We start from the raw sequence: 26587 nt of genomic DNA, 5'->3' as shown, positions 1-26587 counted from the left end.
ATGAAAAAGCGAAAGGTAATTTTAAATTTATATTCCATATTTTATCCTGACCACTATTATAGTCCCTATCCGCCATGCCTGCTTTAAGTATCATAATAGAAGTTGTTAAAATACTGATGATCAAGATGGCAGCAAAAGTTTACAATAGATCATGCATTAAGAGCCCTTACCAAACAACTTGGCAGTCAATGAATGGCACAATGAAGTCGGATCACAAGCTGATAACATATATAAATTTGGTGTGAAGCTTGAAATATTTTGGAACCAAGGAGTGTCTATATTTATCCTTTGGCGCGGGGAAAACTGGGACAAAGTCTGGTCTCAGACACAAAGTCTAATATTATTTGTCTCTCAGAGCTGATTCAGAAGATTGATAGTAATTCACTTGTAAGGATATTGGTAATTACTGGTTAGTTATCGAGGAGATGGTTAGGTGGATGAATACAAACCGCAAAAGGACAAAATGTGTATTCAAATCAGCTAAAAATCAGATAAACAAAATTATATTTATAAAGATTTACGCTGTTTTTCTTTCTCCCTCAGCTTTGTAAATACCTTTTCCTACCTAAAGAAGAAGGCGTAAGTCATTACTTTTAATTACCGGAAGAAATAATTTGAAGTTGAAGCCCCCCCCCCCCTCCTCCCATATTTACATGTACCTGTAGTTTTCATCCACTCTGTTATATTAATGGTTTGGTTTATACAGATTGTATTAGTTCAATTGTGTAGAAAGCTTTGAGCTTATAGACATACTTTCGAACCCGTGCCTGGAACCAGCTAGTACTGTGCAATGAATGTAAAGTTTCTTGCCCAAGGAAACAATGATTCTTCCCTGACGCGGTTTGAACCCGTGCGGCTAGCAATCATTAGATTACTAGGCTGACGGTTTATTTGACACTTGATCGACTATGTTTTAACAATTTATAGCATACTTAAAGGTTTCATTTATCTTATTCTTAGTTTGAAATTAAACTAGAATTTTCAGTGGAAAATGCTCCAGCAAGAAGCAAAAGGGTTTCCAAGGTAAGACAGAATCATTTTTGATGAGTTAATTTTAACATTTTGATAGATTTCTAACTAAAATTTTCAGGTTTTTCCTACAAAAATATAAGTTGCTCTTGCCTAAAATAATGCTTGGAAGCCTGGGTTCTTCCTACACCACTTAAGCTAGAATGTCGCCATATGACCAATACATAAAACCCAATCAAACAAACAAACTTCATGTGATATATTGTGACACAGTTGTATTGGGAAAAATTGAAGAAAATGAAATCATTAATCGATAGTAATTGAAAAAGAATAACTAAGTTTATTATTTACAATACTAAAGAAAATAAAAATTTGTTGGTCAATAAGGTTGAAGCATGATGTAGATTAAATAGAATTCTTGAAGATTATCCTCTCATTAATTTAAATCATTTTTTAAAATTTGGACACATTTGTTAAGGGAGATTTACAATTTTTTTTGTTTGTTTGTTTGGATTTTTACGGCACGTCAACACATAACTGGCCATATCGTGCCGAATGCTATAATAGGCTTAAAATATTATGTAAAACATTGTAAATGACAATAGAAATGAGCCAATTAGATCCTAGAATACAAATTTATCTCTTTTAAATAATCAATTATGTTTTTTGATGGAATTGTATTAAAAAGTTCTTTGAGTGAATTTACAGAATAAAATCTATTACGGGCCTGTGAAAAATCATGACATTCAAGAAGAAAATGCTTGACAGTAAAATTTTCATTACAACCTACACAGAAAGGGGCATTGTCATTTGTGAGGAGATAAGAGTGGGTAATTTTAGTGTGTCCAATTCGGCATCGAAGAAGAACTGTTTGATCACGGCAATTGATGCATGAAAAACAGTGGTATAAAGTCAGTCAGAATGTTTTCCTTTGACATACAGATCAGTTGCAGTATTACATGCCTATATTCACTTTCTGTTTCAGAATTTTACAAAGTTAGATCTGTGAATGGATGTGAAAGATTCTTAAAGAAAAAATATTTTTAAAGACAATTAAAAAGGAAATAAAGAATAAATATATATCACATACTGTGAATAACATTTTTTCTGGTTATGAGACATTTAAATCATTATACAGGAAAAAAATCCAAGAACATTATTTTTTTGTAATTTATTATTAAGATAATTGTAAAGAACTTGGGGGTAGAGTCAAGTTATTACAACAGATGCTGATGCATAGGGGTTATGTTCAAGAGTGCCAATGAGTATTTTTGTATGGGCCTCCTAAACATACTGTAGATTTGAAATGCAGGAGAGTGGGCGATATGGAAGAAATAGAGAAGTTTCATTATATGTAACAGGTACCAGTTTAGTCATCTTTCACAAGAAGTGAAGAATGTAATTAAATGCAAAAATTGTAGAGGGAGTTCCTTTCAAAAAGTGGCAAACTTTAGGTAAATTGAGCTAAAATAATGCAAACATTCGATTCTTGACGCAACACTTTTACGGAAACATACTCTGATAATCGCCCTTTACATTAGCAACTAAGCATACAAAATCATTTTTGAACGAAAAATATTTCAATGAAAATTTATGCTCATCATAAAATATTTACCTGTTTGAAACAAATGGCGTTTTTAAAAAACAATTCCCTATTTCTAAGTAGAAACGTTAGATTGCTACGTGAAATTCTTTAAGTTAAGAGAGATGATCGTATTTTTAAGGGAAAAAATAAGATAAGATGTTTATTAAATATAAATAAAGTTTTGTCTTTAAAAAAGGTGATTTTAAGATTTCCACATTAGTAATGTGATATTTAGGGATAAAATAAATGAACAGCAGGAGGTAACTTTGTTTGTTTGTTTCATTTTAACGCCCTTTTCCAACAGTATTTCAGTCATATAGGCGGGTAGTTTTCTAACCATCGTTTCTGGACAGTTTCACCAGTACTTGACTACCTTCCTCCGCGCTAAACTACCAAAGCATCTCCCGTGGATCGAACCCACGCCAGAGAGGTAATTGGATTTGAAGTCATCGACTGTAACCCCTCGACCACGGGGGCGGTATAGGAGGTAATTTCTATTGGACTACGCTTATAAACAGTACTAAGAGAAACTATGTCAGAGATACGTGTAATGAACCAACTTACCATGCTCCAGCATATCCATATATTTACTACAGTATTGTGCTAACTGGAGCAGTGTTTATTTACATATGTTGACCTTAGTTATTGAATATTTATTGACAACCGGTTTTCCACTTTATAATAAGGAAAGTTGTTCTAAAAATAAACTGTGTAAACTTACCTCCATCTGTACTGTATTTTACACTTTTAATTTTATTAGTTAATAGAACGATATGAATTTCATATTAAAGAACATGCATTAGTTGTACACCAACTTGTGTACAATAAATGTGAATTGCAACAGATTGAACAGTTGCTTACAAGTTTAACTTTAAGGCATTTTGCCATATCTGCTTAGCTTCAAGTCCTACAAACAAAACAGCAGTTACGGCAGAAAAATGACAATATATTAAAGACAATTTATGTTCAGTTACTTTCTTAAAGCAATTATTTAAACTGATACAAACTAGTTTCTGCATATTTTAATAGACTGAAAGATACATCAAAAACACATCTTATTCTTTTCAATTATAATCTCTAAATCACCTTTCTTGTAATCTTCTTTGAAGTTGTATGCATACACAGAGGGGTCATTTTTATGTTTTACATTGTACCATTGTGGAAACCCTGGGACTATACTTATAACTATTCTTTGTATGACCCATCTTGAAACTTGTGTTTTACCAACAAACAGAGGTATGTGCCTTCAGAAGTGTCAACATCAAGAGCATTCTCGATGAGTAGCAGCAAATTGCTCTTCAGTGTTTCATTATCAAGCTTTTTGCATATGCCTTCTTGATTTTTTTGTTACATTGAAAACTGTTTTATCCCTGCACTGTTGCTTGAGAACATTTTTCTGAAAACTATCTGGCTTTTCAGTGCCTTTTCTATCTGTTTTGCAGAATGTCCAACAGCCGCTATGCCTTCATCACATTAGTTTGTTTGTTTGTTTGTTTCATTTTACGCCTTTTCCCAACAGTATTTCAGTCATATAGGCGGGTAGTTTCCTAACCATCGTTCCTGGAGAGTTACATCAGTACTAGACCACCTTCCTTTGCGCTAAACTACCAAAGCATCTCCCGGGGATCGAACCCACGCCAGAGAGGTATCTGGATTCGAAGTCATCTACTCTAGCTCCTCGACCACGGAGGCTTGACCCATTTTTAAACAGTCATTAGAAGCTCCATCAAGAAAGTCTACAAGGATTTTAAAATGAATGTTTCCTTAATGCCCAATGCCACTGCTTTCAAAAGATCATTTGATGTCCCATAAATATTATCTAGAAAAGTCTGTTTATCTGGCGCATGGAAAAATACCGCTTCACCGACCATAAAGAGCATGTTAAATTTGTTGTGCCGAAATCGCATGATTAAATTTTTTTGGTCTTTAGATCCAAGATAAGTTCTTTCATGGCATACTTGCTCCATTTTTTTTCATCCTCCCCTACTGCACAATCTTTACAGAATGTCCTCAGTAATCTCAAAGTGCCGCTTTCAGATTTATGATAACGCTTAAGCCTTAAATATGTTGCTGATTCGATATTATCGGTTGTATGATTTTTTTTTCAAATTTCAGGATTGAGCTTTCACAATTATCAGCCATGCCAACAAAGAGATGTAAACCACAAAAGGAGTTATTCATGTTTCCACAAAGCTCCTGCTGTTCTGTTGACATTTTTTCATAATTGTCAATCACATGACGTAGACACTCTTGTCTTTCGAGAAATTGTTTAATGTCTTTTCTGTACTTGCTCGGTCGGACATAGTATTACGGATATTTTTTAGTATATCATAACCAATACCAAGATCTTGCTTTTTGTCACAGTGTGTTGAAATATCACTTACAATCTGTTTTAATGTCTCTGATGTTGAACCACTTTTGTCTGACATTTCCCTTAAGACAAGCATATATGAGCTATCATTGTCACTAATAACATATGTTTTTCCCATGCTTTCTTGTTTCATCAGTGTACTTAGAGGTGCTGTCGAAGACGCTGCAACCTTTCCTAGTTGCTTGTGAGCTAGGGTAACTTTGTGATCAACAAATGAGTCAACTGCTTGCCGAAAAGGTATATTCAGTAAAGTTTTGCCACAAAGTTTACCTATTTCTTTGATAACTGGTTCAACATTGCTGGTCAAGTTAAATCTGCCAAGTTAAGTGTTTTTCTCTGGATCCATCAGGTTAATAGGAGGTGTGTTTTGGACAAGAGATTCAAGATAGGTAACATCAGTTATAAGTTCATTATTTGAAAATTTTAATTTTCTATTTCCTTATTCAAACTCATTTATATTGAATGTTTTAATTTCAACTTGTTTCTTTAACAAGTAAACAATCTTTTTCATGTTTCATTGATTTAATATCCCTTGCCATGTTCTTCATATGAAGATGTGTGGTAGCAAGTCTCTTTTTATGCACCGGGCATATAGTAATTGAGCTGTCCGTCTGTCTGTCTGTCCGTCCGTCCGTCTGTCCGTACGAGGTTAAACTAGAACGACAAGTTGGAGTTTTTTTAAGTTCTACCTGTACCAATGGCTTCTTAGTTTACACACTTACTAATCGATACAAAGTACATGATCTGGTCAAGTTGCATAACTATGGCTTCCATATTTACCAAGTTATTGCCCTTATCAGCACTTAGAAAATGAATAATGGTTAACCTTAAACGGCAAGTTGGAAATATCTTAAAATTTAACTATACTTATGGCTTGATAATTTCCACACTTACTTATCAATGCTTAGTACATGATATTGCCAAGTTATATAGCTGTGTCATCCATATTTCCCAGTTATTTCCCTTTTTTCACTTTGAAAATAAGGCCTTGTCTGGTTAACCTATTCCAGCAAGTTAGATTTAATGTAAGTTTCTCTTATTTAATGATATCTTGCATATTTGGTAGGTTGTTACCTTTAATGGTCCTCTAATTTTTTGTGGAGTAAGTGGTCTCTAGGGTCAAAGTCAAGGTCACTGGTTTAGGAAATAGATTTAAACATTTTTGCTCATACAGCCTTTATTTTTTGGTTGATGTCTTTCATGTTTAATACAAACATGCCAAGGGAGGTCCTCTTTCTTTGGGTATAGTAAGGGGTCATTTGTCACCAATGTCAAGGTCACCAATGTAAAAATAAGATTTTTACATTTTTACAGGTGTATTAACCATATTTTATAGACAGATGCCATTTATAATTGATAGGAAAATAAAATTTGATGGAGTTAGTGGTCAGTTGGGTCAAGGTCACCAGTGCTAAAAATAGATTTTTACACTTTTGCCCATACAGCCTTTATTTATTGACATATAAATTGCATATTTGGTAGGAAGAAAACTTGCATATTATTCTTACTTTGGATGTAGTAAGGGGTCAGTTGGGTCAAGGTCACAAGTGCTAAAAATAGATTTTTTACACTTTTGCCCATTCAGCCTTTATTTATTTACAGATTTATTTCATTATTGGTTGGATGATAAAATTTTTAAATTTTCGCGACACAAGGCTTTTTAAGCAAAAATTTGGGGTTTTTTGGTTAAATTTTGGGATGGGGAATTTTCGGGAAATTTTTTAAAAAACTTGAACTTTCCCCTTTTTAAACAGTATTAAATAAATTTCAATTCCCTTTACCATTTGTCATTTCCCTTAGGAAAAAGCAATTTTTCATTGAATTTTTTAAAAAAAACAAAATCCGGGGGATTTTGAAATAGGACATTTTGTTTCATTTTTGAAAAAATTTTAACTACATTTATTACTTTATGGTTACTGACTACATTTAAAAAATGATATAATTGTTTGTGATGTTTAGTTACAGATTGCTTCCCCAGTCACCTGATTATCAGTAAAATATGGACAGAGTCAGTCTCAATGTACCAAGTGAATTCAGTTTGAATTGTTTTGTATTAAAAATATAATTAATAATCTATAGAGAACCCTTTAAGAAAGTCTAAAGCAACAAGATTGAAATGCTGCAGTGTCGGTTTTATCGAGTCTGTTCATAGAAGTTATATAGTGGAATGTGCAAACCTGAGGCGCGTTCGGGAAGGAGAGTGCCCTGCTTAAAATAGAGTGCTCGTCTCCTGAACGAGTGCGCGCGAGAGTGTTACCTGTGAGCGCGCGCGAATCGACGATAAAGGAGATTCGCTTGGAATTTCAAGATGGCAGACATTGGAAGTTTAAGCGAGTTATCGCTGCAAAATGTTGAAAATAATCAAAGTTTTACGATTCTAGTGCCTGAGAATCTATTTGAAAAATGTTCAAACGGTAAGATTTATTGTTTTATTAAATTTTTAATGTTCATTTAGAGGTATTATTCGTGTTTTTGGCGATTAATAGAGGTTGTCAGCACGATTTCAATTTCCAGAAAATGAGTTGCACTCAGGAGTCGGGTAGCTTCTCATATTTAATTAAGCAACAGTAGATAGGGCCGAATGAATAAGCGTAAGATTCTCCACTACGTTTATGAACAGCAGGGCTATTTCTAAAGAAGAAAAATGCCTGTTGGAACGGGAGTATTTTTCATGTTTTGAAAGTGGTAAATATCGTTTTACAAATTGAGCAATTAGGGAGATCCCCAAGAATAACTAAATGGACTTGGTTTGATTATTTTTAAAGTAATAATTTCAATTTCTCTCGATTAATTTCAGATCCATTGATTGCTACGCAGATTTCAATAAGATTGAAGAACCGTTCACAACTGATGGTATACCAAAGGAGAGAACTCTAGGTAGGTTGGCCCAAAAAAATTTAGTTGCACATTTTAAGTGATAGAAAAGAAGCATTCTTACAATTAACATGAAAAGTGAGAAGCATGCGACTATGTACATGGTAAATTGATATAAAATAAAATGATAAAAGTTAAAAGACAAACTTGAGTGGATTTTTATTAAGTACCTTTAAAAATTGACATTTGTGTTGTATGCAATTAGTAACAACTTTCAGATTGATTTCACATAAACACGATAATATTCATTATTTTAGGTCTTTCTTTCTTCTTCGATGCCGAACTGGACACACTAAAATTACCCACTCTTATCTCCTCACAAATGACAATGCCCCTTTCTGTGTAGGTTGTAATGAAAATTTTACTGTCAAGCATTTTCTTCTTGAATGTCATGATTTTTCACAGGCCCGTAATAGATTTTATTCTGTAAATTCACTCAAAGAACTCTTTGATACAATTCCATCAAAAAACATAATTGATTATTTGAAAGAGATAAACTTGTATTCTAGGATCTAATTGGCTCATTTCTATTGTCATTTACAAAGTTTTACATAACATTTTAAGCCTATTATAGCATTCGGCACGATATGGCCAGTTATGTGTTGACGTAGTGTAAAAATCAAAACAAACGAAACGAAACTTTCTTTAAAGAATTTGAATTTTATTAGTGTTCGAAATTAGCAGTAGTACCTATTACTAAATATCTCCACGGGCTACCAACTTTTCATAGTTACAAGCCCAACCCAGCTACTGTATTTTCAGAGGCAATATAAACACCGTTTTGAACAAATGAATTGTGCTAGTGAAATGTCTTTTGGGCTAGTAAATATTCCAATCTGGTAATCTGACCAGCCTAGTGGATTCAAATCCGAATTTCTTACACTGTTTTATTAATGTTAAGTTAAATTGAAATTTTGACTTTTTGTCTACAGAAAAATATGGTAAGTGAGTAGATATTAGCTTCAAAATGGTATCGATAAAATATGTTTTGAACTAGTGATGCAATATTTTAATAATTGATATTCGAAATGAATTTTGTGTCTTGAAGCACATAAACAATGTAAACAACATAAGATGGACACTTGAACAATACTATATTATTTTATTGATACCATTTATGAGTTTTATTGTGTAGTCTCTTGAAAAGTGCCAATTTAGCTATGTTTCTGAAATATATATCAAAACAGTAAAAGGGATTCTTTTAGAAAAATTGGATTCAAAAATTTCATAATGTATTTAACAAAGAATGTCATTCTCAATATACCAAGATTATTGATTTACTCCGAAATGAATATATTTGGGTTTTCCCAGATTATCATGTAGGTACAAATAAACCTATCATACGGAAAAGTTAAAAAATGCTTCCAATAAAACGAACATGGTCAAAACAAGACTTTTCCGGCCCTGGCGCTGTTGCAGTTTTTAACTTAAAAGAATCTATCTAGCAATGTTGGCATTGGTCTCCATTCTACTACATATATGTAGAATTTAGGTGAATAGTATCGTTATTGTGTCTGTCGTAAGTAGTTAGGTTTTGGGAATTATTAACAGAAATCCTAGACAAAGCTTATATTAATTTTCTTTTTTTGGTATTGGTTTTCTGCTCTAGCTTCTGTCTGTGAGTCATACTTTATTAATTAAATATTAAATATGCAAGATATCATTAAAGTAAAAATGTTATTTTCAGCTTTGAACGTCCAACTTTCACTTTTTACTTTGCTTAAGACACATATGTACTTTAGTGAAGTCTTCAAGTCTTATTCAAGCTTCTGATTAAAATAAAAACAATAACATGAATTGTTAGTATGGCATAGACATTCTGTTGACTTTAATTAACACTTGTGTTTCCCACTAGCAAATCTTAAAATTTTGAAAAGACAGCATCAATATAAATTCACTGATTTAAGCTTATTTATGTAGGTAGACATCTACTTTAATTGAAAAAAAATAATTATGTATAAAACCATAAAATTATGATGTTCGAAAATCACATGCTTATTTAATTGGATGTGTCACTGCATGTTTTCAATGTTTATAGGCTATGTTGAGTCACTTCGTGTGTTACAAAGCTGCAACTTGTTGGTTGAACTGGTTAACAAGGCAAAAGGAGAGACCAAGAAAGTCACCATGAACCTCAAAATTAAATTTGATGCTATCGCTGTAAGTGCATACAACAAGGAAGTTACAGACGACACGCTGACAGACCAGAGTTGGTCTAGCTTGCCCCTGGACACCTCACTCCTCCCCAGAAAGTGAGATTCATGGAGCTGCTTGCTTCAGGTGTTCCTGATAAGGTTGACGAAGGTATGATACTGTTTTAATTTTGCACATATTAATTTTGCTTATATCTAAAATGTTTTATAATTGTAAAGAGAAAAAAAGATAAACATTTTTTGTGTTAAAAAGTTTATGTTACACTTTTCAGTCAAATTCAATTGATATATATATTGAATACTTTGTGAAATACAAAATTCATGCTATTTTTAATTCTATCTAGTGCATTTCAAAACCAGAAATGCACTGAGGATCAGTATGCAAATTTGTTCTGGAATCCGCCTTTAGACCCTAAAAATGATGAATGACATTCAAAGAGTTGATTTCTAAATGAATTTCAGTATTGAATACTTTGTGATATACAATTCATGCTATTTTGAATTTTATCTAGTGCTTTTCAAAACCAGGAATGCACTGAGGATCAGTATGCAAATTTGTTCTGGAATCCGTCTTTAGACCCTTAAAATGATGAATGGCATTCAAAGAGTTGATTTCTAAATGAATTTCAGGGCGTACATCTCCAGCACTAAGCCAATGTTCAACGGACAGCCATTTGTCAGAACAGTCAAGCCTGTCAGCTAGCCAACATGCTGATGTACATGGATTAGGTAAGCCTATTGAAATGTATCTTTTGGATAATGTATATTGATTAAAAAAATGTGATGGAGTATCATGATAATTTTACACAAAAATGCATAACATCTCTTTTGAATCAATATTTGTTAATTATGAAACAATCTTTTCTACCAGTGACTATACGGACAAATACATCGCTGTTGTAGTTCTGATGTAGGAATCTAATCCTGAGGGTGTTCAGCTACTCAGTGTTTACAATATTTTTTCCTTTGAGTAACATCATTATGCACTACAAATGACAAGTGGTGCAATTTATTGTGTATTTTATCACTGTTGTCATTCCGTCTTTGTTTATGACTCATGATAAATGGCTTTTCATCAAATTGAGCACTCCCAATGCCTTACATGGATTTCTTCTTTTATTCAGTGAAGGGCTCCGTCTCGTGGACACATGAAGCCATTATGCTACTTATAGACAGACGAAGAGAACTAAACCATCTCTTCGAAAGTAGCACAGTGACTTCTTGTCAGGCATGGCTATATGTGGCAGCTGACCTTAAAGAGAAGGGTCACGACTACTCCTGGGAAGATTGTAGGAAGATGGTCAGTTTGAAAAATACCGGTAGGTAATTATCTATTTAATTCTCTTTTAAACAGATTTATGCAAAGACCTACACGGTTAAGAGCACTGAAGATATGATCACTTTCTTCAGGGTGTTTTTATTACATTCTCTTACAGTTCAGTCGACTGGAAATTTCACTTTAACTCCTCCATAATTACTCTTGTGCAGATGTAGTTTCACTTATTTACGTTTATCTTATGTTTAAACAGTAAAGTACTAAGCTTTAAAATTTTCTTTTGTAAACATTAAAATGATAGTTTGATTATTTTCAGTCACAAGACTATTCAAGAAAAAAAAAACACAATGCAACTGGTAACAGTAGAAACAACTGGAGATACTACGAGTTAATGGACGACTGGCTTGCTGATGATCCAGCTGTCATCCCAAAGAAAGTGGTCAGTTCCATGATAGCAGTTGTAGCTACCCTAGCTCAAATGGGACACATACATTATCCAATGGAGGACAGAGTGTCTCATTCAGTGGAACGCAGCCTGAGTCTTTACTAGAAGAGACAACTGCTGATATGCAATCAACAACCACGCCAAAACTAAGAAAAAGACGCCCACCGCATACGATGATGAACCGCCACAATGGTTTGCTGAATACCAGCGCAACCAGCAAAAGATGCACGAGGAAAAGATGGCGTTAGATACCCGTCGTGTTTCTGCCTTAGAATATCTTGTTAAATTGCTACAGAATCAACAGTTGAAATAAGTTAAAAATGTAAAAAAGTGCTTTAAAGTCCTTGAATTTGATTACTGTCTTGAAAAGTGCTTAAATTTGCTATAAATATGCTTGAAAATGATTGAATGAAATAGTGTTGATAAAAGTCAACAGTTAACAAAATTTTAAAACAAAAGATCCAATTTAGTATCAAAATCAATGAAATGTTTGCTCAATGTAAAGGGACAAATTGCAGTTTGTTTTAATTAATTTGTATTTGATGCATTCTTTGTTGTTCTTCTATAAAACCTTAAAATTTGGGCTAGAAAATGTGTATAATTCAAGAAAAAGTGATGAAATAAACTATCCTTCTAAGGTTGAATATTGTGTCGATACATGTGCAACAAATGTGCTTAAAATGGGAATATGTGCTTAAATAGTGCTTAAAAAGAATTTTGACATTGGATGTCTGTATGAACCCTGGATTGTTTTAACCAAACACTTTTCAGTGACATCTTGCTTTTTAATTCATTTACACAGTTGGGTCAAACAATTTTTGATGTAATTGTAGTCATTATTGAAACTGTCTTTTGTTATTTTAATTATGCAGAACTATATATAATATGTTTTAACTACAATAAATGTTTTTGTGGTATATTTGATTCATTTAATTATTAAATTCTTCATTTCCTTGGAAACCAACCAGTACTGAGGGATTTCTTGCTTAAGAATTTTGGCTTAGCTTAAACCTGCAACCAACAGATTAAGTAAAATGTTGTAACCACTTCACCACTTTATAAACTGAGCTGCCACGAGATGCACAAGGGAGAGATACAATGCCTTATTTGGGAACAAATTCTCTCGGCATTTTAAGTGAGAGTTCAGGCATGTCCATTTTCCCTAAATGGTACTAGTAAATATGGGGACAAACTGTACGAAGAATCACCCAAGAGATGACACTGTCCTGTCCCTTCTGTCTGTAGCTTGTCACTCAATGGGCAGTTCCTGAAAACCCGAGAATCATGGACGGAACAAGGGTAAGCACAGTATACATCCAAAAACCTTAATTTGCTGTCACAAACACCCTGAAGGTGGAATGCTGGCCAACCTTTCCTACATATATATGAGTCTCTGAATTCTGATGGCCCTGGAATCTTTATGTAGGTCTCATTAACTGCTCCAATCACTCCTGGAAATCCTGCTCTTTTAGCAAAACCCTCAGCAATATTTCCGTACTCCCATCTGTCAGGCCAGCATACTAAAGTTGACATGACTTCTTCACTGCTTATAACTCTGTAATTGTAATGAAAAACTTTTAAAATCAACAAAATAGCTGATAACTCTGTCATTGTAATGAACAACATTTAAAATGAACAAAATGGCTGACAACTAAATAAAACCTTTTTTCAGGGAAAAAAAATCTAGCTCCCTGTCTTTAAGAACTGGAACATTTTTTATCAACAGACACACAATTGTTTGCACTGATGCAATAACTGCAATACTAACTTAGCTTTCACTTTGAGTTTTTTTTAGATGTTTTGAAGTTTTCTCCCTTTTTCAACATTAAATATAAGGAGAAGGTGTTGTCATCAGACAGCCATTGTTTATAAAAGTATGTTGAGGAACATATAGAAACAATATAAATTTCTTCATCAAGTCATTCAAAATACTACAGTTTAAATACATCACATACCCGACCAGTACATTAAGTACTAGATCTACATTAAATGTCAAAGTTTTTGTTCTAAACAGGCAATTTGTCTATTAGCTAGTTCCTTTTGGCAAAGAGTCAACTTTTTGGTATTTAATTATTAAACCTTTTGCAACCATAACAACTGTTAGAGTTTCACTTGACGGGGATTAATTTTATTTACACTGTCTCGTTTATAGGAACATGGTGGGGCTAAAAGTGAGGTTTGGTGCACCTTTAACGGGTTAAAACTCCCCAGCAGTATTTATGCTGCTGACCGTTCCAAGGCGGCGCCCGTCTGTGTTCCTCAGATGTATGTACGTGTTGTTTTATACTGTTTTGGTGGCACTTTTGTGTCTTTTGTTGTTTTCTCGTCTACGGTAAGTATCTTCCCCTTTGCCCTTAGTTTTTATTTATTTTATTTATATACCCCCCCTTCCCCGGGTCTTATGTCCCCTTCCCCTGTGCCTTTTGACTTTATGGGCCTAATATTCAATCATTTTTTGCTTTTTATCAGTTACTAATTATTTATTCTTAAGTAGTGGTTTGCCTGCCCGTGTTCTGCCTTGTACCCTGTCCTGTTTTTGTTTGGGGTCCTCCTGGGCTCCTTGCCACTGACTCTTGTTACTGGGTCAGATGGGGGCTGCGTTCATTGAACGCCGCCTTTCCTTGTTGATCTTGTTTATCATATTTTAGCCCTATACCAACTCTGTACAGGTCAATCCGACATACAGTGTAGATTGTTTCAATGGGTTTACAATAATATCTTAAAGGGACTCCACTGAGGTTTTGACATGACGGGACTGGAAATATTTTTTTGAGAGTTTTAATCCATTTGATGTAGATCTATACTTAAAACTTATGTGCAAATTTTCAGATCATTAGCTCGCTACGTTTTTCCAGAATAATTATTATAAGAGTAAAATATGACCCAAAATTTAAAAGCGTTTAAAAGCTTTTCACTCAAATCGGACTAAAAAAAACACAAACATATGCTTTTCATTGTATTTCTTGTATATTTCTTGGTTATATTTTATTTATATTTCTGTTTTAAGTGATCATGTTTATCTATATGAAAAATTAAAATTTTATGTTTTTAGGCTTATAAAAAATGTTGGGCTTTCTTTAGGGATTCTGTATTTATCAATTGTAAATGTAATGTGACATGAAAGTAGTGCAACATTTTTTTGTTTGTGTCACTATTGTAGTCAATACTATTATCTGATAATAAAATATCAAAGCATGTACATTTTCTTTTTCACCTATAATGCTACTCACTTTCTACAAATATCAACAACTTATCATTGTAGGAAAAATTTAAATTTACATGTAAATAAGCCAAATCGACTTTATTTTTCAAAATGTACGTTACATTTTCGCGAAAAATGGTATATCATGTTAACCCATTACTTCATGAGCATTTTGTGAAAAATGGCTGTTTTCATTGAAAAGTCTCCCGTTACAAGTTCAAATTGCTATAATACTATAAAAACTGCTTAAACACTAATCAAACTTGGTACAAATGTTCACTGGACCATTGCCCTTGCGACAACATGCTCAGGCTTAAATCTTCTGTTACCATGGCAACGAGGGGAAATCTCAAAATTGCCAAAAATCACTATTTAGCGTTGATTTTTTCCATCAAAATTGATTTCAAAGTGCTGCAACTTCTCAATGGATTGAGATAGAGTCAAACGCTTTTCAGCGTTGGTTACAAGGTACCTTATGATCAATCTTGGGTCATTTATAGCCTCTCACAAGTCCAAAATTTTCTTGGCGATGAGGGGTACTCCGCCCCCTTCAAACCCCCAAACAGAAGGTGGCACATCCTCCTTCTGGCAACCCCCTGATATATCTTTTGGTTGGGGGGCCGCACCGAAAAAGAGGTCACTTTTTTAACAACATTTCTCAAACAAAAATAAGTGTATTGGGCCTAAATAAGGAATTTTTTTCACCATTTGAGACAACAAAAGGGGGGGGGAAACGCGTTAAAAGGCGTGTATATAACGTAATGGGTTAAACAAGAAAGGCATTGATGCAAAACATCAAAATGCGTCCAAGCAAGAAATGCTCAAGTGGCGATGAACTAGTAGACATCTGATGACCTATTCTTTTAAACTTTTTAATGGTTAATTGGATTTTACCAGAATTGTACATGTTTACCATTGATAAATGGGCGGATGAAAGACATTGTTCATCATAAACTTTGGACAGCTTGTTAAAAATTCAAATTATTAAATGTATTTTTTTTTTTTGGAACATACAAAACAGTAGTCAAATTTGTACACAAAGTCTGTTTTTATTATAATTTTCACAAATATTCAAACAGCATATAAAACAGTAACAAAAGAGACTTACATACTCGTTATATAACTGGCATTTTCTCTATCAAATTAACAAAAATGGTTTCTTTTTAATAGTTGTTATGCCTTTGACTTAAGATACATTAGCTATATTGTAAGTCTCAGATAAAAACTATAAGAATCTTACACTGGTTGCCGGTAAAGAGCGGAATATCTAGCTGGAGGGTAAATGTTTACGGCGTTAACGAGGCATATTTTGTAAGAGTGATTATTGGAGGGACAGTTTACATGACCTTACGAAAGAAATTTATTAAAGAAAAAGATTCCATCACACAGTCATTGCTGAAAGAGGTTTACATATTTTTGAATCGTCTTGCTGAAAACAGTAACAGATTAATTTGTTATTTTTTACCAGAATCTTGAAGCATGGATGAATGAATGCTGTAAATTTGATGCAAGTAACATGTATAATTAATGTTTGAAAGGTTTATTTTATTCTAGATGCTACGGAGCTGCCTAAAGATTAATCCTTAGGCCCACTTGGTCACTCCTTGTTTTTTCAACAAATATTTGGAAAACATATTAAGAAAGTAAACTAGGCATTTAAAGCTGGCATTTTTGTCTCTAATTAAACGGTAATGCTGTTCATTATTATAAGAGATTTTTTATCGTCTCGCCTTGAAAAAGACGACATATAGGGTTTTCATTTGTCGGCGTCGTTGTTTGCGTCCCTTTAAGCTTGTCCGGAGCATAAGTCAGTCACTATAAGAAGAATTGACTCCAAGCTTGGTATGCATGCTTCTTATAATGATCACAAGAATCATTACTCTGCACTTCTAATTTTTGAGTTATTGCCCTTTGTTAATTTTCATACTTTTTGTGTTTACCATTTTTCTTTTGTCCATGGGCCCGGATTTGAGCCATAAATCCTTTCGATTAACAGCTAAAAGTAAATCCGCATTCAAGAACTCCTTTCGATTTCTATATTGGTTTCCCCGTTGGTGATTCGCAGCATGTCATATTAATGAATGAGAACCGGAAAGCAGTTCTGCTGTTACACAAATTCGAAAGCTATAAATAGCTATAAATGTTCTAAGGTTATAAATTTGTTATTTCCCTTTTTTAGTAGTACATGAAATTATAATTTGTTACATTTTGAAATACATTTACACACAGCATATCAAGTATACTATTAGTGATTGAATTTGTCAATATAAAGAAGATTTCAGGCAAAAGATTTTAACAATTTTGCTTTTAATAATTACTTTTAATTTATATTTATGAAATTAAATGTTAAATAAAAACATTTTGATATATTGATTGTTTTGAAATAATTAAACTTTAGTATATAATGTTACATTTCATTAGCATCATTGGTACAGCATACCACTTTGTGATAATGGTAAGACTGGTGACCTATTCGGGGGGTCCGTACTCGACAGCGAAAGCTGCATTTTGTAGCCTAACGAGCGGATGGACCCTCATTAAGGTGATTCCACTTTGTCAGCCAAGTATGTTTTCACAAAGTCTGTGCAAAGTAATAGTAGGCCAAAATTCATATAACAACAAACCTCACATTGTTATATGATGAGCCATTTGCAAGTACACTTCCAATTCTATTTTTAAAAGACTATTTCAAACAAAAATAAAAATGATAACAATAAGAAATTTACCTTGAATGGGCTACATTTCTGAAGACCAAAAACATTCTGTTGCAAATCTTTATGCACATTTCATGAATGGCAAAATCATTTTAAAGTCTATTTTAGTGCAAACAAATGCTATTTTTTGCAGAAAATACAAAAAACTTTAAAAAACATAAATCTTAGGAAAGTAGTTTATCTGACCTTGAAAAAACATGGCCTCCATGACATGTATAAAAAAGTAGTACCATGAAAATAAACATCATTTACCTATTTCTTGTGTACATGACAAACAGACACACTTCACTGTTACACATAAAAAGGTTAGATTTTAAAGTTTGATTGTGTTTTCATTTTAATTAAAGTTCATAAGGCTATTAATGATGATTGTTTTCTTGCACTACTTTTTTACAAAAAATAATGGAGGTCATGTGCTTAGAAGGACATGAGATACTGACTCCATTTTAAGTTTTGAAAGATTTTTGTATTTGCTGCAAAAAAATAGCTTTTGTTGGCACTAAAACATACTTTTAAAAGGATTTTGCCGTTCATGAAATGTGCATAATAACTTTGCAACAGAATGTTTTTGGTCTTCAGAAATGTAGCACATTCAAGGTAAATATTCTTATTGTTATCATTTTTATTTTTGTTTATAATTGTCCTTAAAATATAAACCTGGAAGTGTATTTTCAAATGGTTTATCATTTTCCAATAAGAGCTTTGTTGTTATATGAATTTTGGCCTACTTTCACTTTGGACAGACTTTAGTTAAAACAAACATGGCTGACAAAGCGAAATCACCTTAAGCATAGGCTATAGATAGATATAATGACAACAACAGAAACTTTGATCTGCAGTTTGAACCTGAAGTGTAATGTTTTTCATGAATGGTTTTAAAGCAATTCAACAAAAAAAATATATATTGATCTCCCTAAAATTTAATTAACAATAGTTTTTTTTATATATTACCAATGTCAAATAGCTTTCATATCTTTGTTTTGCACGAATATGATATTAGTGAATTTCCTCATACCTACCTAAAATTCAGGTAACAGTCTTCTATTATATTGATAGATACTGTATCACCATGTAACGCGTGTATAACAAACAAAAAAAATCCTGAATTTGGTCTTTTGGAAATTCATCCCATTTTTTCATTCCCGACGTGTGTTCTACTTTCAGTATTGAAATAAACCATTTTTTTAAATTTGACATGAAAAATATGCATGTAATATTACTAAATTATAATATTAGTCCCTTTTGTTACTATTTGTATATTTGTTACAATTATAACAGACTTTGATATTTCTATCATCTATCTTCTGTTACTGAAACAGAACACAGTACAGTCATGTCACATAACATTTACAAGTCCTGTGAGTCTTGTTTGTATTCAATGGAATTACTTTCCTTACCAGGTAGGCATCAGTGAATGCATTTTTATATTAAATATTTTTCCCCTCTTTTTAATTATGGACAGTGCATAAGATAAGTATAATTATTCAAAAAATGGTTAACAAAACATTCGGAAAATTGTATGTTTGTTTGTTTGGATTTTACGGCACGTCAACACATAACTGGCCATATCGTGCCGAATGCTATAATAGGCTTAAAATATTATGTAAATCATTGTAAATGACAATAGAAATGAGCCAATTAGATCCTAGAATACAAGTTTATCTCTTTTAAATAATCAATTATGTTTTTTGATGGAATTGTATTAAAAAGTTCTTTGAGTGAATTTACAGAATAAAATCTATTACGGGCCTGTGTAAAATCATGACATTCAAGAAGAAAATGCTTGACAGTAAAATTTTCATTACAACCTACACAGAAAGGGGCATTGTCATTTGTGAGGAGATAAGAGTGGGTAATTTTAGTGTTTTCAATTCGGCATCGAAGAAGAAGTGTTTGATCACGGCGGTTTGACAGAAATAGAGATGGTGACATATCAAGAGATGGGTTTATATCATGAAGTTTATTAAAAACGGCATTGTCCCAATTTGCTTTCCATTCAGATGATACGAGTTTATTTATAGCCGGTCTAAAATCACAAGCAGGTAATAATAAGTCAGTTTTTTGAAAATTTAATGATTGTTTAGCTAAAGCATCTACTTTTTCATTTCCTCGTATTCCTACATGGCTTGGAATCCAATATAATTTAACATATTTTGTTTTTAGTATATCATGAAATCGTAAAAGAAGTTTCTTTACCATGATGTTGTCAGATTTTTTTATTTTTAATGGATATTAAAACAGAAAGCGAGTCAGAAAATATCACAAATTTATCGTGGGTATGCTGTGCTATGTATGACAATGCTAAATTGATAGCTTTTGCTTCAGCAGTAAAAATTGATGCATTATCTGGTAACCTCATACTAGATGTAAAATTATTTTCAAACACAGCCGCACCTACTTTGCAACCTTCTTTTGAACCGTCCGTATATATATGTATAAAACCTTCATGTTCTTCCTTAATTGCTAGAAACTTCTCTTTGAAATATTCAGGTGAATTTGATGCTTTTTTTTATATTTGAAAGGTTAATATTTATTTCCGGGGAATTATAAGTCCAAGGTGGAACATCCTCATCGTCATTTTGAAGGATACTGTCTGGATTAATTTTAAGTTTATCTAAATCATCTTTTAAACGGAGGCATTCGGAAAAAAATCTACAATAGTACTTAATCTGAATATAATATGACCTGTGCGTAGGAATAATTTGGTAAGGTATCTGTAATGAGCACATTTTTTTTGCGCAGAGCTTCTAAATTGCTGCATTGCAGCAACATTTGTACTTGTAAGATGATAGATCTCACTAAGGAGAAGTGCGGTGCACAAAAACCGATACTCTGCATTTCTTATTTTTGGAGTTAGGGCCCTTTGTTAATTTTCACACTATTTTTGTCTCGGCATTTCTCCTATACAAACTATGGACATCAACCTTCATAGGCTGAAAGATATCGTTGAGATGAAGTTGACTGCACAAAAACTGGTACACTGTTATCCATGATTTTTGAGTTATTGCCATTTGTTATTATGTTTTCTACTTTTTTTGTCCCAGCTATTTCACTAAAATATGGTAAGATCAACAAGGAAAGGCGGTGCTCAAAGAACGCAATCCCCACACGACCGAGTAACAAGACCGAGTTGCAAGGAGCCCAGGAGGATCCAAAACAAAAACAAAACAGTGCAAAACTCAGGGCACGGACAGAAGTAATTGTTTGTTTGTTTGTTTCATTTTACGCCTTTTCCTAACAGTATTTCAGTCATATAGGCGGGAAGTTCCCTAACCATCGTTCCTGGAGAGCTGCGTCCTGTGAACTTTGCCTTGTTGATCTTTATTCTTGTTTTTTTACACCAGTACTAAACTACCTTCCTCCGTGCTAAACTACCAACGCATCTCCCGAGGATCGAACCCACGCAAGAGAGGTAACTAGATTATAAGTCATCGACTCTTACCCCTCGACCAAGGAGGTGGTCAGAAGAAGTAATTTGTAACTGACAAGAAAATTATAAAAGCTATGGACTTAGAACATCATACGATGATAGATCCTATTGAGAGGAAGTGTGAAGTGTTAGTTATAATTATTTTTTCCGGGCCAATTCTCCTACACTTTTCTAGCTAATGACTTGAACTTTCATAGGATAATAAATTTCATTGAGAAGAAGTGCAGTGCACAAGAACTTGTACTCTGCATTTCATAATTGTTTAATTATTGCCCTTTGTTAATTTTCTTACTTTATAGACTTGTCCAGAGCACAACTTGGTCATTATAAGTTTGATTTACTCCATTTTTTTCATTGATCTAAAGTGCAGTGCTTAAGAATCCATCACAGAGTACTCCATTGATCTGCCAGCGTAAAACTTTTCCATGATATTTTTATATTTGATAATATAACAGTTTTATTTATCCTGATGAAGCATTGTTACAATAAGTTCAAATGCCACTAAAGTTAAAGGTACATGACCATTGTTAGAGCAGTGTTTCAGAAGAAATGCCTATATGTTCACAAATCCGACTCCCAGAGTTCTAGTTGAGAGAAAAATATCACCACATATTACGGTTTTAATGTGTTTTTATCAGACATTAGAAATATTTATGTATAAACGTTTCTATTAAACAGTTCTCCCATACCTAAAACAAAACAGAGCAATAAAGTGAGCTTTAATTAATCGTACAAATAAAACATGTTATTGAAAATGTAACTGTGAAACGTTATAAAGATAGATATTTTATATCATTTTCTATCTTGGTACACAACATGAGAAATAATATAGGTGTCCAACACAAGTACAACGATAAAATTATTTAATACTGTAGAGTGATAAGTTGCAAATACAATTATGGTTAAATGCTAGCGTATAATGCATTCGTCAGGTGGTATTACACAACTTAAGACTTTTACTGTGTTGGTGTGCCGTAAAACCAAACACACCAAGCAATTTTATTGACTAAACGAAGCAAAACATATTTTTACGTGTTTATTGTGTAGTATTAATACAGTCTCTAGAAACATGATAAAACATACCGATTATGCATAGACCGTTACTGGGTTGTCATTGTTACTTTCTTTACATTAGAATGTTATAGCCCGCGGTAATACGTAGCTAAATTTTAAATCTTTGTTTTTGGTTTAACGGCACAAAAACACATAACTTAGAATGCAGGTTTATCTTTCAAGTGCTGGATCAGTGTTTTGGAAAGAGTGCATTTACTCGGTCATATCAATCGCGAATTGGTGAAAGATCATGGCATATAAGGAGAAAACTGATTTGACTGATATATTCCATACAACCTATACAAAAATTGTTAAAAGTGTCTATGTAACTATGTGCGTCGTGTTTGACATCTAAGAATGGCAGTTTACCATAGATAGAGATGGCGACACGTTCAAGCAGGGTTAAACATCATAAAGTTTGTGAAATATGACTTTGTCTCAGACTGAAATCTATACATTCGAAAAAGAAACATCAGTTATGTAGTTTTAATTTGTTGGTTTGTTTGTTTGGATTGTTACGGCACGTCAACACATAACTGGCCAAATCGAGTCGAATGCTATAATAGGCTTAAAATGTTATGTTAAACTATGTCAATGACAATGAAAATGAACCAATTAGATCCTAGAATACAAGTTTATCTCTTTCAAATAATCAATGATTTTTGATGGAATTGTATTAAAGAGTTCTTTGAGTGAATTTACACAACACAATCTATTACGGGCCTATGAAAAATCATGACATTCAAGAAGAAAATGCTTGAAAGTAAAATTGTCATTACAAGCTACACAGAAAGGAGCATTGTCATTCGTGAGGAGATAAGAGTGGGTAAATTCAGTGTGTCCAATTCGGCATCGAATAAGAACTGTTTGATCATGGCAGTTTGACAGAGATAGAGATGCTGACACATCAAGAGATGGGTTTATATCGTGAAGTTTATTAAAACGGCATTGTCCCAATTTGCTTTCCAATCAGATGATACGATTTTATTTATAGCCGGTCTACTTTACTACTTTAATAGTTTTTTTAAGAACACTTCGACACAAATGTTCTTTTTGCAAAGCAAACGCCGATAGATTTTACTTTTTCCAATCATTTCACTGGAAATACATGTTGAGGTAAAATAATAGAGGATATGTCTTTTAAAATGCCATTTCCGTTCCTAACTCATTTATAATTTCATTAGCAAAGTTATATTTGATATAATCCTATGTTATTCCCCGTATTGTCTAATTTGCAAACGTCGTTTGAACATGAAAAATATGCAAACGCCGGTTGAATATATTAAAGACGTTTTCGGGAGTTTTCATATGGACATATAGGCAAAACTAAAACTGTTCAATAGATATTCTTTAATCTAGGCATGTTGTAAGAATATGATAACAGAAACATTTTAAGCGAAAAGAAAATTGGGGTCACCGTTCTCGTTGTTGAGTTATCTGCCCCTGAATCAGACTTTTCTACTTATTTGTGGCCATTTCAAGTGCAGATAACTTATACATACTTAAATGATTTCTTGTTTTTACTTCTGGATTATGTTTTTCTTTTTATTGTTGAGTACAATACATAATAACATGCAATTCCTTACATCGTTTCTGTTAATGTTTTTCAATGAAAATAAAGGTACTTTAAATTCTTAAAAAATAGTCCATTTTTTTATGCCCCCACAATGTGGGAGCATATAGCGTTGCACTTGTTTGTCCGTCCGTCCGTCAGTCCGTCCGACCCGAAATCTTGTGAACGCAACTCCTGTTAAACCAGATGGCAGATTTTGCTTAAACTTACAGGGATGAACAACCTTAATGTGTAAATGGTAGTAAAGGAAGGAATTTTTACTGCGACCAAATTTAACAGAATTATGGCCCTTTGTTGATTTTTTCACTATATTCTATGGAGAAATTTTGTGAACGCAACTCCTCTTAAACCGGATGGCAGAAGGAATTTTTGCTGCAACCAAATTTAACAGAATTATGGCCCTTTATTGATTTTTTCATTATATACTATGTAGAAATTTTGTGAACGCAACTCCTCTTAAACCGGATAGCAGATTTTGCTTAAACTTCCAGGGATTAACAACCTTAATGTGTAGATGGTAGTAAAGGAAGGAATTTTTGCTGTGACCAAATTTAACAGAATTATGGCCCTTTGTTGATTTTTAGTTTTCAACTTGTGGCACATGTAGTCCAAAAAATATTTGACCTAGAGTCATAAGATTGACAGAACAGTGGCGTGTGGGGGCATCCGTGTCCTATGGACACATTTCTAGTTTTGGAAAAAATGCACAGGTTAAAAGAAGAAGTTTATATAAAAACTACCCACTCTAAGTTTGTTCTTGAAATTTTGCATATCAACTTAATCCCTCGGAAGCATTAATCACAACAAAATAACATAAGAATTGCAGACTCGGTTTCTACGGTAAGTATCTTCCCCTTTGTCCCTATTTTTTATTTATCTTAATTATTGACGTTTTCGGGAGTTTCCATATGGACATATAGGCAAAACTAAAAACTGTTCAATAGATATTCTTTAATCTAGGCATGTTTGCAAGAATATGATAACAGAAACATTTTAAGCGAAAAGAAAATTGGGGTCACCGTTCTCGTTTTTGAGTTATCTGCCCCTGAATCAGACTTTTCTACTTATTTGAGGTCATTTCAAGGGCAGATAACTTATACATACTTAAATGAATTCTTGTTTTTACTTCTGGATTATGTTTTTCTTTTTATTGTTGAGTACAATACATAATAACATGCAATTCCTCACATCGTTTCTGTTAATGTTTTTCAATGAAAATAAAGGTACTTTAAATTCTTAAAAAATAGTCCATTTTTTTGGAAAAAATGCACAGGTTAAAAGAAGAAGTTTATATAAAAACTACCCACTCTAAGTTTGTTCTTGAAATTTTGCATATCAACTAAAACGAAGATAAGCTTCATGAAAATAGGAAGAAAAAATTGTTTTGTTACCATTCATTTTAAATTATATGCCTTTGAATTTAATAAAAAAGTCCATTTCAAGGGCAGATATCTCAAAAATGAGAACGGTGACCCAAATTTTTTTTCTCGCTTCTGTTCAACAAGCCAAGTTTAAAGAAATTCTATTGAACAGTTTTAATTTTGCCTATATGTCTATATGAAAACTCCCGAAAACGTCTTTAAATATATGTGGTCGAGAAGTTAGAGTCGATGACTTCTAATCCAGTTACCTCTCTGGCGTGGGTTCGATCCCCGGGAGATGCTTTGGTAGTTTAGCGCGGAGGAAGGTAGTCTAGTACTGGTGTAACTCTCCAGGAACGATGGTTAGGAAACCTCCCGCCTATATGACTGAAATACTGTTGGCAAAAGGCGTAAAATGAAACAAACAAACAAACTCTAAATATATATATTTCTTGCATCTCAGTTCTTAGGATGACGTCATTTTCCTTTATGAATGAAGTTGTATGTTCATACTCTACTATAAGAATAAAGTGCGTCATATATATATCAGTGTTCATAATTTCTGTTCCAAAAATATTTGACATGTAATATGCAAGAAAAAGAATGGGTCAACCCTTTTGCCAAATATGTCATGCCATTGTATTGTAACTGTCTACATGTATGTATATGTCTAATTTTTGGCAATAAAATATGTTTAAATCAAATCAAAAATAGAATCAAACACCGGCTGTTGGTACAGACGGGAATATCCAGCTCTCGGGTACTGTTTTAAGCGGAAATTCGACAGATATTCCGGTCTGTACCGGCACCCGGTGTAAGATTCTGATAAACCGGTGGTTATTTAAGTCAAAAAAAGAAACGGGAGTTGATTTAACTGGGATTTTAACTCCAGACCTCTCTTGAAGAAAACCACATTATTCTGAATAACCGTTTGTAACCCTTATTTTCGAGATGTTTTGTTCACGGTAAACCTGCTGTTTAACCCTGATGTTAAGTAACAGTTTTACCCAACTTGTTTTTCTGATAAAAATATTGCTTTTTAGCTTTCCGTTTACTCGCAACGAAAGTTTTATTATTTATTTTTAAACTATGTATGTATTATCCATCAGAAATCAATAGAAATATACATGGGAAAAGGCGTAAAATGAAAGCCCAACACGGCAAAATTGAAAATGATGCAGGCTCGGTTTGATTGAGCCTGTCCATGGTCGGTACTGTCAAGTGCAAGATACCGGCCACGCCCCTAGCACCGGCTTAAGCAGAATTAAATATTTAACATGAACTGGTACAATTTTGAATTTTGATACATCCGCAGATGTGTTCATATGGCGGTTATCATGGAACCAAATTTACACGTAAGTGCCATTCCATGAAAAAAGCGGCATATCCCAAATAAAAAATGTGTGTGCCCTAAACGAGAAACCATGGGCGGAACTAAATAAAATGTAATTTTGAAAGGGGATCAGAGGTCATGACAAATCTGGAAACAAAGTGATCCCTCGGAAGCATTAATCACAACAAAATAACATATGAATTGCAGACTCGGTTTGATTGAGTCTGTACATGAGGGATAATGAATAA

The 26587-nt window shown here is 33.3% G+C and overlaps 1 protein-coding gene across 1 annotated transcript; it reads left to right on the top strand.

The window, feature by feature from the left end:
* The first annotated feature begins 9353 nt into the window (after positions 1 to 9353).
* LOC132752156 (uncharacterized) lies at positions 9354 to 13380 on the top strand. Its single transcript, XM_060742447.1, has 4 exons — positions 9354 to 10103; positions 10583 to 10681; positions 11077 to 11271; positions 11802 to 13380. Exons 1-4 carry the CDS (start codon positions 10061 to 10063, stop codon positions 11984 to 11986), a joined length of 522 nt encoding a protein of 173 aa, XP_060598430.1. The 5' UTR covers positions 9354 to 10060; the 3' UTR covers positions 11987 to 13380.
* Positions 13381 to 26587: the final 13207 nt, after the last annotated feature.

This window comes from Ruditapes philippinarum, unplaced genomic scaffold (genome assembly GCF_026571515.1).
Source record: "Ruditapes philippinarum isolate M1 unplaced genomic scaffold, ASM2657151v2 ctg95_1_1_1_1, whole genome shotgun sequence".
In the NCBI taxonomy this organism is placed as follows: Eukaryota; Metazoa; Mollusca; class Bivalvia; order Venerida; family Veneridae; genus Ruditapes; species Ruditapes philippinarum.
Note: the sequence above shows the minus strand (reverse complement) of the source record. Positions and strands in the feature narration are given on the sequence as shown.

What these genes read in the sequence shown, in the direction of transcription:
- LOC132752156 (XM_060742447.1), top strand. Translation starts at nt 10,061, where the DNA reads ATGGAGCTGCTTGCTTCAGGTGTTCCTGATAAGGTTGACGAAG. An exon ending in TCCTGATAAGGTTGACGAAG is followed by an intron (nt 10,104 to 10,582) that starts GTATGATACTGT and finishes AATGAATTTCAG; the next exon opens with GGCGTACATCTCCAGCACTA. An exon ending in TGCTGATGTACATGGATTAG is followed by an intron (nt 10,682 to 11,076) that starts GTAAGCCTATTG and finishes TCTTTTATTCAG; the next exon opens with TGAAGGGCTCCGTCTCGTGG.